The 13,282-nt window shown below is 26.8% G+C and overlaps 1 protein-coding gene across 1 annotated transcript; it reads right to left on the bottom strand.

The window, feature by feature from the left end:
- Positions 1-1,496: 1,496 nt before the first annotated feature.
- LOC119668256 (ornithine aminotransferase, mitochondrial) lies at positions 1,497-10,249 on the bottom strand. The gene is made up of 6 exons (XM_038077709.1): positions 10,137-10,249; positions 9,610-9,929; positions 3,625-3,793; positions 2,649-2,789; positions 2,091-2,595; positions 1,497-1,900 (listed from the first exon to the last, which is right to left on the bottom strand). Exons 2-6 carry the CDS (start codon positions 9,918-9,920, stop codon positions 1,740-1,742), a joined length of 1,287 nt encoding a protein of 428 aa, XP_037933637.1. The 5' UTR covers positions 9,921-9,929; positions 10,137-10,249; the 3' UTR covers positions 1,497-1,739.
- Positions 10,250-13,282: the final 3,033 nt, after the last annotated feature.

Below are 13,282 nucleotides of genomic sequence, written 5' to 3'. Positions count from 1 at the left end.
TCCGCATGATCTGGTGTACAAACAAAATGTGATTTAAGGGAATTGATATCAAAATTGAAATTTGAAATTTAAGCCGTGAACTGTTGTAGTGTGAGAGATGCTTTATAATTCCAAAATATTTGTCATGCTGTGATTTTTTAATTTTGTTTTTTTTTTAGTTTTTCATCGCTTTTGACACAATTTTGTCATTATTTCAATATTGGCTGAGGCGTGTAATTTAATTGAGGCTGTTTATTTATCTTTAAGAATTAAAAAACGAGGGACAAATATGGCTTTTTTTAAATGAACTGTAATTTAAACAAATAAATATTCGAGATTTACGATTTGAAGAGGTTTGTGCCAATAGTATGCTATAATGATAGTTAACTAAGGTTGTGAAGGTTTCATTTAATAACATTCACTAGAGAGTCCATGAATATGAAGTATGTATTTTTAAAGAAATTTATATTACTGAGATTATTAAGACGAAAATTCAATATATTAATTTAGTTCAAGTTGAGTAAAAATTGTTGTTGTAACCCGCCGGGATCTGAAAGCAGATAACATGAAAGGATTATAAGACGAATACATGGGTAAAGGAGTGGATAGGTGGGATTGAGTACTGTGATGAGGGAAGGGGAGTGTGTTGGAATAATTTGAAACTAACCAGGTTCCAGCCGAAGAAACCTAGCTACCTCAAGAGGACGAGTCCCCAAGATCGATTGGACTTAAATTGGTGTGTGCATTGGGGCAAGAAAACAAATGGGCGACATCATGGGGCGTGGAGCTGCAGTTTGGCACACATTAGGAATGGACGCGTTAATACGTGACAAGTAACTGTTAAGCACATGGCTATATCCTGATCTCAATTGAGATAGGACAGCTTTTGCCGCACGAGGAAGACTACGTTCATCCTGAGAAATGATAGGCGGAGGCCTACAAATAGAAGCATTACCTTCTTGTAATCTGACTGTATTTAACTTAGTTAAATATAAGTTGGTTCTTTAAACTTTAATTTTTATATCAAAAATAACGTGACACTTATTCGTATTATATATTATAAATATAGCAGTGTTGAAACTGAAAAGATGGTCTTAATAAAGAGATTTAAAAGTTATGAAGTCTAATTCATCCAAAGCCTGAAATAATAATTACTTACGTCAAAGATACATGAAACAATGCAATTTCATCATATTCGATTTTGGAATATTGATTTAAAAATTTTAGTGGTTTACTATACAGAATTTGGGATTCTCAAGTCAAATTTATAGTTGTATCCAAATTAGAGTACAAAATATATGACATCTATTTTGTTAGTTACAGGTTTTGTATAAAATGTTTTATTCTGCCTCATCTTTGTATCTTAACTCATATATGAACATTAATTTGTCAAAACCAAATTATTATTTAAAATTGAACTTATATAAACGCTTTAATCTTTTTAAATCTCATAATTATTCTCAATAGATTCCTGGAGCTTCACTAAATTTTAAGTAATTTATTCAAAAGTCAAGTGCTGTATATAGTGTTATATTTATTTTAATATCAATATAAAATTTTTCAATTTAGTTAACATATTATATATATAACATATTATATAAAAAAATTGTTATAAAACTATAATTATTCCTAATATAAATTTTGATTGCAACATGATTGCTTACAAGTTAAAGCATTCAGACTTTGGTTCCACTTTTTTGTTAAAATTAATTAAATTAAATACATGTATTTACAATAACATGTAATAATACAATAATATTTTATGAAGATAATATTGTCTTCTTGATAATATCAATTGATTCTAACATTTCTGATTCGTTGATTACTAACGGTGGTGCAAAGCGTATAATGTCGCCATGTGTAGGTTTAGCTAGTAAACCGTTCTCCTTAAGTCTGAGACATATATCCCAAGCATCATATTCTGAAAAAATAAAAATAAGTTTAATATTATAAATATACTTAATCTCTATATTATATTATTTATTATATATTCCCTAAGTAATTACTGTTTTATTTTATATATTTAAATTAATTTAAGTTTTTTTTTCTCTTTTTATTCTTATTTTGTGTTTGTTTTCGATATATACTTATATTATTTAAAAAATACTCACTTGAGTTAATAACAATCGCGTTAAGTAAACCCTTTCCTCTTACTGTGGACACAATATCCTTTGGGAGTGTGCTTAATTCTGAACGTAAAAGATTTCCCATTTTTTCAGCATTTTCTGCCAATTTTTCTTCAATTAGAACTTCCAAAGCAGCCATAGCAACCTTACATCCTAGAGGATTTCCACCATATGTTGAACCATGTTCACCAGGTTTAATGCAGAGCATAATATCATCATTTGCTAAAACTGCTGATACTGGGTACATACCACCTGATAATGCTTTACCCAAAATTAAAATATCTGGTTTGACTTCTTCATAATCAACTGCAAGCATACGACCTGTACGCGCCAAACCTGTTTGTACTTCATCAGCAATCCAAAGTACATTATATTTGGTGCAAAGTTCTCGTATTTTTTTCAAATAACCGGCATCAGGCACTACTACACCAGCTTCGCCTTGTATAGGTTCGACCATGAATGCGCAAACATGAGGTTCTTGTATTGCTTTCTATAATACAATAGTTTTATTCTGTGTTTATAAAAAATTTTTTTTAAACATACTTCTACGGCAGCAATATCGTTGTACTTTATGGTTTCAAAACCTGGCATGAATGGACCGAATCCTTCATAACAGCTAGGATCAGTAGATGCAGAAACAGCCGATAATGTGCGTCCCCAGAAATTGTTTTCAGCAAAAATGATCTATTTTTAAAAGTAATTTGTTTTTATTTATTAAACTTAATAAAATTGAATTTAATTTATTTTATATAAATTGTTTATATAGGTATGCATATTGCTTATCTGACATTTTATTAAAGTAGTTTCATTATCAAAAATATAAGATATCTATTATATCATATAATTCACGATTCAGTTATTATACCTTCTGCTCAAAAAGTACTCGGATTTTGTAAATAAAACATGCAAATTTAAATTTTATTCCAAATTTATTTTATCTCCTTCAAAATAGGCTCCTTCTGAAGCGATACACATATGCCAACGCTTAACCCAATCTTCCATACACTTTTCGTAGGTCCGTGAAGGTATGGCTTTTAGTTCCTTCAGCGAATTCTCATTTACCGATTCCATCAACTCAAAACGCTTACCACGAAGCGGCAAGGAGCAATTTGAGTTTCGGGAACAGGAAAAAGTCGCATGGCGCCAGATCCGGCGAATATGGTGCCTGAGCGATGACAGTGGTGCCGTGTTTGGTCAAAAAATCGCGTACAACAAGAATTTTCCATAGTAAAAATCGCTAAATGCACTTGAGGTAGTCTCATATTAACAGATGCTTTAAACAAACTAATTGACAGATGGCGCTCAAATTTGTACCGTATGTCAAGAAACGGTGTACCAACATAACAAAAAAAAATTTTTTTTGGAAAAAGGTCTATTACTTAAGGAGTAGTTAACAAACAACAAAATCCGGATACTTTTTGAGCAAAAGGTACTATGTTCTGACATGTTCTGTTATGCGATATCAGTTTTCGTATTAAATTTTTATTAATTTATATTGTTTTTTTTTTAATAAATATACCTTAGCTTGATTGTGTGGTATATTCTTTTTTAAATAGCCCCATTTTCTTGCCAGTTTACATGCTGTTTCACCTCCTTCAACTCCAGTATTCATCGGCAGTACTTTATCATAATTAAAAATTCCAGTTATGTACTCTTCATACTCTCCAAGTACATCAGAATAAAATGCTCTAGAAGAAATAAAATATAATTAATCTCTTCTCAAATTTTATTTTTAACTTTGAACTATTTTATTTATATATTAGATACAGGTACTTTAGATTTAAAAAGTAAAAGACCTTGATTATAACTTAAAATACATTTAAATATGTTGTATTTATGGCAGTGCCTATGGGAAATATACTAAAAATATTTTCTTTAGCAATATGTTATGACAGATCATTAAATATTTGTTTTATGATTATACAGTTAAATATAAATCTTGACTATATCATTATATTATTAGATTGTATTGTTGCATATCTCTAAATATTGTAAAAAAATTATATTACATTACTTTTATACTATATATCTTAAATATATAACTGATCAATATAACCAATTGTTACTAATTGGTATGGAAATAATCGTTTGGAGTGAGGAAGAAATTGAAGTTTCCATAAGGTTAGTAGGCTATAAAGTTATAAAGATAAATAAAGCTAGTTGCAGAATTATTTTTTATTAATCTAATTTTTTATTTCTGCTAATTCAAAAAAGTTTTCCATCAAGTCAAAACATTGTTAAAACGTTTTACCTGTTTTTCGAATCATTTTTTATACTGAACGGCTGAAATTGCCTCTAGTATATCGGTCGAAGATTTTTAGATGATCGATATATTATCAATGTATATTTCTAAAAGTTTTATTTCATGCAATTTATTGTTTTATCTATTTCTGTTTGTGGCTTTGTCAGCTTTTTTTTTTCTAATTGATAAAACCAATTGAATGGTTTTTGTAAACCATGGTAGATTAAGTAACAAATGTAGCCCAGCGAAATGTCAGCTTAAAATATGCATCAATTTGTAATAAATTTAAATATATAAACAGAAAAAATTTACTAATTAAATAACTGACTGCATTCAAACATCAGTAACGCAGAAGTTAATATAGCATATAAGATGGCATTGACATATAACATATAATAAGTGAAAATATCACTATTTTTAAAAAAGGTACATACTAATGCTGATTACAGTAAGTATTTTGTTCCTTTTAATTTTAATCTTTAATAGTGCTTGCAAAATTATTCGAGCTGTTAGAAACTTTTATTGTAGTCGATTTTAAATATATTTTTAACTTGAGTACAGAAACCTGCTCGAAAATGTTCGAACACCTAACTCACCGTCTAGATTGCACCATAGCAAATTTAACTGATTTTATGCTCAAAAGTTCAATTTTTCATACTTCATAGATATACCTACATATAAGTGAGATCTTAGATCAATCACTGAATAATCATGAAGCTTATAGGCAATACATAAATTAGTCAATGAGATGGGTGGGACCCTTTAGTACCCACAGCTATCAAAGAGTAAAACTGCCCAGTTGCGCCTACTCGAAAAAAAGGATCAACATATATAAGTGAGTCTAACAACGAAGAAACTGCCTTGTCAGTCAGTTTATTGGAACTGAATTCTAGGATAAAAAATAATTAAAATTAATAACAATTTAAGTAAACGCTTCTAAAAAGAGTTCCTTTTAGATCCCCTACTCTTTCCTTGTTTTATTTTCGTTTATTTTTTTGTTTTTGAGGAATATCGTTTGCAATATAGCAAAAACTTATTAAAATTCAAAACAGGAAGTATATTTTATATTTGATAATTAGAAACAAGCTTCAAGATTAAGAAATCTTATTATAACAACTATTCATAATAATTCCATTCAAATTTATAAGCTGTTATCAATATGAAATCAATAATTTTCCATTAAATTGGCAACAATAAACAAAAGTTTATCGCCTTAATTAAATTTCACCAATAAATCAATAGCTACTCGTATAACTCTTGAAAATACTTTGTTCATTTAATTATTTCTTGAAGAGCGTCAAAAGCGTTCATTATCACTACTGATAACTACTAACCTAGTAACAAAAATATCACTAACCAACTGAAATATTTGCGCAAGTTCAAGGCAAAAGCAGTTCAAAAATAACAAATCATTTTTATAAATAAAAAATTATCAGCAGAATTTTAACGTTTTCCAGCACGAGAAAATAAATTAAAAGTTGATAATAAATTCATGGGGGGCCAATATTTTTATTAATTTAGATTTTGAAAAATATTCGTTTAAAATTTGCACAAGACGCAATTAATTTTTTTTTGGCTGGCTGATAATAGAAACACACTTGAAAATCACGAGATGAATTTTGTTGGAAATAAATCAGAAAAATCTAGAAAAATATGACAATTGTGGCAATTGTAGTTATTTGATTGCTGATAGCTTATCAAATAGGTTACTTGAGGTTAACAATTAGAAATTTGTGCCAAAAATATTATTAGATGATTTGTGCTATTTAATTGTGCAAATAAAAATATGACGTAGATGAAAATATATACAAAAATATTAAAATGCAATAATTAAAATGATTGAAAAACGCAATAAATGAGATTAATTACATTAATTATTTTATTTAAAAAAATAAAAATGTGCACATTTCACAAGATTAAAGAATTATATTCTCTCTTTTATTTTTTAATTCAAATCAATTTATAATAAACAGTTCAAAGCATTTTTATTATTCAAGTTAAATGTAAATAATTTTTTAATATTCTTATTTAATGTAATTGTTAAATTTGTTTATTCCCTGAACTCTCAAACACTTTGTTATATATTCAATTACTATATCAGACATGCTTTAAGGTTTCATTGTTACAATATTATTGCTCCATGAGAAATAATACAGTGCTTTTGTATGAACTGAATACTTTCGATTAATAAGCGAGAGACGCTTTCAGGTTCTGTTAATAGGATTGCACTTGATTTTATTCTTCAACGAAAGTCTATATGCATTTCCAATATTAGATATTTTGCGATTTAAAAATTCAGTATTATTATTTTTTTTTTTTGGCCTAAGATTAGTTAAATTCATTTGCGGGAAATTTTTACTATTTTTAAATCAAATAATTTCTTGCAATTCAATTTTCAGGCAACTGGTAGGTTCGTATTAATAAGCTTATCATAAAAAAAAATACTAATAAACTAATTAAAAAGTATTGATTACCTATAAATTTACTTGAAATTGAACTTTTGAGCATAAAATCGGTCAGATCCACTCAACAACAACTACATTTTTAAAAAGTTAAAAGAAATTCAGGCTTTCACTTAAGAGGCCTATTTTGAGTGATTTTATGTGTAAGTGAATATTCAGAACTACTTTAATTGCAGTGCAAAAACCCCTGGAAAATTTCAATTTACTTTATCTCAATTTACTCGCACTTGCAGACGGCCTAAGTTTATTTTATCCAAAGTTACAATAAAATTTAATATACGTTATTTAGTACATTAAATTGAAATTTTGTTATTAAATAATAAAGGTTGTATAAAATCGTGGACAGCCAGGAGAATCAATACTAAATAAGATTTAATAATCTTTTATTTTTTCTCTTAAGAGCATAAACAAAATTTTACTTTTAAAAAAATAATTCAAAAGCCAACTCTATAATGAATTTCCATATTTATTCAAAATATAGTATATATTTGTTTTATTTTGAAAACCGCACGTTTTTTGATAGACACATATATTATAAATTGAGCCATTAATGTCACGTTATAAAATCTATAATCTTACTGTTAATAAAATTGGAGCTGAAAGTTGATAAGTAAATTTATTTTAAATAATTTTTTATTTTTTTTTTATTTTTAAATCTATCATTTGTTTTGATATAAAAATTGTTATTATTACTTTACAATAACAGAGTTTTGGTTTTTTAATAAAAATTGCGATAAGTAAAACTTCATAGATTACTAAGTATTAAGTGTTAGGGTGTTGTTACTAAGTGTACTAAGTGTATACTTAGTTACTAATTGTAACAGCTTAACTACTTTAAGAATGCGTGTTGAGGAAAGTTGGCGATACAAAATAACTTGAAATAAATAACAAAATCGAGTCTTTACAATTACAATTGCAATCTTTTACTGAGTACTAAATTGACAATAATAACAAGCATTGCTTTTGTATAATTTTGTTTTTAAATAAAACAATATATATTGTTTATTTACTTATTGTTATTTTATTGTCTTATTATATTAGGATTTAATTTCTTCACATTTTTACTATTGACAATTTTAAATATTTTTTAATTTTTAATAGTTTTTTTTTATATTTTGTATTAGTTCAGTTTATTGTCTATCTATCGTCTCAACAATAGATCTATCTGATGTAACAAAATGTATTTTTTGTCAGGATAACTTGCATTATTTGTGACTAACCATTTTGTATTTGAGTTTTTCATTAAGTTATGAGGTTAATATCCAATTACAAATTTGTTTTCTCTTTAGAAAAAATATTTTATTTAGACGAAGTATTGTCTTAGATATTATCTTTGATGAAATATTATCTTATTAATCGTCTACACTCTCCGTAAAGAAGTGAACGATTTGGCAAATGTACGCAAACAGTAAGCACCTCATTTACAGAATACATTAGATCATGTTATGCAGAGGCACAGATATAAATTAATTTGAATGATTACGCATTATTTTATAATTCCGAGCTTTATTTATTAATTACAATTTTTTAAATATTTTAAATATGGATCTCGATATTAGTTAGGCGGTTCGGTAGTAAAACCGGTATTGCTTCTGGACCTACAATATTAGATACTCTTTACAAAGGAATATTCTGACCTTCATTTGAAAGGCTGAGTACTAGAGTTCCTTTTGTTGTTACAGTGTTTTTTTTTTTCAATTGTAGTTATTTTCCCTATTAATATTTTATCCCATCCTTATAGTTGTTAGATTATTATAAAAAACATGTTTTAAGAATATTTAAATGATTTTTTTGTTACATAAACAAAATACATCAAAAAACAATAACTTCTGAAACTATTATATGCATTTCTAAAAAAATATTGTTTAAATATGGCATTTAGTGTTGATATACTGTGATGAGTAATTTTCAGAGCCGAGCTATACAAAAGTAACTTAAGCTATAATTGATTTTTTTGACATTCAATCAGCAGCTGTTTTTATCATTTTATTGCTTAATTTAATTATATCAGTTAAAATTAAACAATTATACAAATAAATGATCATATGATACAAATTAGTATTAAGTATATCAAGTAGTTTTACATACATATATAAATATATGGAAGATGACTAACGATGAATGACTCTAAACATAATAAAAAGTGACTTCCTCTTGAATAACTACGAACATGACCCACAGAAGTTAAAATGGAGCAAGTCCATCGATAACTTTGATTCCATATTGTGAACTTCTTATTGTATTATAATTCAGTTTAATGTGGGAACCGATATTTTTTTGAAAAAAACTATATTTGATCAAGTCTGAAGTGCTAGATTTGGCTGCTATGGCAGAACTTGATCAGCTTCATATGGCAGCAAGCATGCAATTATTAAAGAATAATTTTTTTTAAATGGATTTTGCGAAATTTTTTTATATATTATTAAATATTAAAAAAAAAAGCGAATACTAAAACATATTTAAACAAATTTACTATATTGTAAAAAAAAAATAAACTTACTTATAGATTAAGTATATCATTTTCTTTACAATTAAATTTAAAAATTAAAAATATTTCTGTCTATTACTAATGATTTCTTAGTGGATCAAAATGATCAAATAAGGGAATGAAATATAAAATTGAAAACATTATTCGATGGCTATGTAATTTGAAGGAAGTCATTAATCTGAAACTATAATATTTGTATTTAAACTCTCTTGAATGTAAAAATATATAAAGTTCAGAAGAATACTTCAAATTGAATTAAAGGTCAAATTAAAATGGTAGCAGGATAAAAAATTGATTTAATTTATATTTTACCTGGATGTCAAAGACAATTTTTGTGCCTGTTCCATTAAAGCTTTAATGATTTTCGGATGCCCATGACCTTGATTGACAGCTGAATATGCGCTAAGGTAATCAAAATACTGTTTTCCTTCAACATCCCAAACGTAAACACCTTCTCCCTTAGTCAGCGCCACAGGAAGTGGATGATAATTGTGAGCTCCATATTTGTTTTCACGTTCAAAAACTTTCTGTGATGTCAACTTTGTCGCATTTTTTAATGAATGAAGCGTTTGCTGTTGGCGCGTGAGTTGAGGCGCTAATCTCGTTGACAGCTTTGAGAACATTTTTAAATTCTATGAAGAATTAAATTGAAATAAAAAATAAAATTAAATATTTAACCCAAAAACAATAAAAATGGTGCTAATGAAATGTCATATGAATTAGTTTATTAATATTTTTTATGTTTATAATTTGTAAAAGCAATATAATTAAGATTAATTATTATCAAATAAATCCATCAACAAAAATAACACGTTTTATGTGTATAATATTTCGCATACCTTAAGTTATTTAAATATTTATTTAGATTTAGTTCACTTTTGTATTAGTTAAACAGATTTTTCCGCTTTTGACTTGTTTTGTCAGCTTCTCATTCACAACTGAATGTGTACTCAGTTGTAGCGAGTGCGCTTTCATTTCGCTTAAATGTTCTATAAACAACTTCAAATGAAGGTTAATTGATTGCGATTTTGTTATGCCAAAGCACTTAGAATGCGAAGAACACCGTACAGTAAATTTCTTTCCCACTTATATGCATGGACTTCGACTAATTTCATATATGCTTGTTCTACACATAATTGTATTATCTATTGAATGATTAGTGCGTCTTGTAGCGTGTTGTGCCTTAGAATTATTCCATTTCTACTCTCTGGGTTATCAGAAAATGTGTATTAAAAATAGCTCGGGTGAACAAACAAATTTTTCTGTAATTATTTTTATCTGCTATTATTTATTCAAAAATTTTCCATTGTTTTTATTAATATAGCAACAATTTGCTTGACCAAATTAATAAACGCATTTACAAAAAAAAATAATATTTGTACTTATTTATATTATAAAAAAAACATTACCGGAAATTATTAAAACTATTTTTAATATTTATCAATATTTATTTATCGATTTTATGGCAGGTTCTATTTAATGTAATGCAAAAATTCTAATTTATTTTCCAGTTTCAAAAAGACCTTTCATAAATACTTTTTTATATATACCCTTCAGCTGACTTAAGATCTTAACATTCTAGCTTTTTTCACGTTAAAATAAGCATCCCAAAGTAAAAATGTCAGTGTGTCTAACAAAAATTCTATACAATACAAGATCTGATGTTTGATCAAAGGAATTATTTAATTTAATTTTGGTCATTAATCTCAATCCATGCGATAGAGATACACTTTATCATAGATAACAAACTATAATTACCATCACGATTTTAGCGATGGTTCTTTGATTTCAAATTATATCTTGGCTTCTATTCTTATAACTATTGTTTTCATTATTATTATTGCCATCAGAATCACCTTACAATTGAATAATATTGGCTATTATTGTAACAAAACATGAATCATAGCCCAAAACAATTACCGAAATTTCACAAATAGATAAGAAGTTATGATCAGAGATCAAGTTAGTTGGTATCAGATGCAATTACCTCCAATATTTCTAAACCTACATTGGTTAAACAGTTTGTAGGTCATCGTAATGGGTTCAAATTTAATATAAGAAGTATTAATGATTTTCCATAACGAGTTCGGTTACTGAGTAACATAGTAACAGTGCAGAGCGGCAACAACTAGACAGATGTTGAGTTTGAATTCGTTTCATGAGATTGTAACTTTGAGTTTGGGAGAATTTTGAGATTCTTGAGATTGGTAACTTTGATAAAAAAAATTGGCAAACAACGGTTTATTGTTTAAATTATAAAAACCTTGTTCTGTTTAATCTGGTAACACTACAAACAATGCTTACTTTTTTGCTAATAAATCTTATCATTTAAAATATAATAAAAATATATAACAAAAATATTATTAAGGGTGGATAAACTTGAAATAATGTGTATAGCACATTTTTGCACATAAGAAATAATATATACATTAATAATATATATAGTTGTTATGACATACAGATAAATTCGCTTTAGTCCTAAGTAAAAACACTTTTTATCATAAATTTTTAAATATATATATTAAATGTCAAAAATTTTATTGGGCGAATTATTTATTGAAAATCTATGAACTCAATTATACTGTCTACTCTATAACATATCTACGGATATACTTAAGCTGAATCGATTTGGTAATGTGGAAGATAAAGGTCAACGTCCAAAAAGTTATGGTAAGACTTAGAAGAGAAAGCTGCCCACAAGTTAACTTTAATAGTTTTACATAAAACTACATAATGTGAATTTGTGAAATGCTTAGAGATATATATTCAGAATGAAGGCTAGTCTCAAAACTGTATATAAAGGCAAACCCAGTGGTATATACAATATAAGGGGACCTTGAGGTTTGAAACCCACAGATTCTACTGTAATGGGGTATATATTAGGAATAAAATTTTTGATATAGCTTCTCAGTTAGTCAATGCATATACAATTTATATATAAATCGTCTATGGTCAACGTCAACATAGTAGTATGACTTATATGACATCTAGCTACTCATATTAAAAAATTTGCAACATCATACAAAATCGTTAATATAAAATTATTAAACAGAAGACATTGTGTTAATTCTAATATGATTGGGCTGGAATGAAGAAGTATTTTTTTGAAAAAAGTATTTTGTTGAATCTGATTTATTGCCATGTTTTTAAAGAATACCATTTTACAAACTCATTAAACCACATGGTTTAATAGGTAATGATGAATATAAGCCACATCTTTCTGCTGATTTTCTTAAGAAATACGTTTGATACATATATATATTACCTTTACAGGTAAACTTTTGTCTTAGAAAATAACCTGTTGTTATTTGTTGTTATTTTTGATTCTGAAGGATCAGGCTTCAATTATTTTTTTGAACTATGGTAATTATAGTCAAAGCTGGAAAACACAATATACAATATTCGTAGGTTTATAGAATGGGATAAAATTAATCCTTTTAACTGTTGATGAACTGTTGATATTTATTTTGTATATATTCAGCTAAAACTAAAAGATTTATTCAAAATAGTGTTTAGGATTCTTAATAAACTTAATGAAAATTAAATGAAAGAGTTCAAGTTTTGTGTTAGTATTTTATGTACGATTACTTTATTTGAAATTTATTTAATTTATGTTTTTATTTATATAATATATTCGTTTACACTTAAAAACTAATTTTTATTAACAATTATATAGCACAGAATTACAATATATTTATTTATAAATTCAAAAACATAAAATTCACTAACATAAATACTAAAATTGCATTATTTTATACTGTTCTGCACAGTCAGTGTTAGCTAAAAATAAAACAAACATAAATCAGAACCCTTACGATTTTTTAATATCAAAAATTTTTTAAGATAAAATTAACTATTTTAAATAAAATATATTTTTAAAGTCTTACGATTAAAAAAATTATTATTAGTAATGTACAATTTAAAAAAGAATTAATTTACATATACATAATTTACAAAAGATTTCACTAGAGACTACAGTAAATAC

This window comes from Teleopsis dalmanni, chromosome 1 (assembly GCF_002237135.1).
Source record: "Teleopsis dalmanni isolate 2A chromosome 1, ASM223713v2, whole genome shotgun sequence".
NCBI classification, from domain to species: Eukaryota; Metazoa; Arthropoda; class Insecta; order Diptera; family Diopsidae; genus Teleopsis; species Teleopsis dalmanni.
This window is presented reverse-complemented; position numbering and strand designations above follow the sequence as displayed.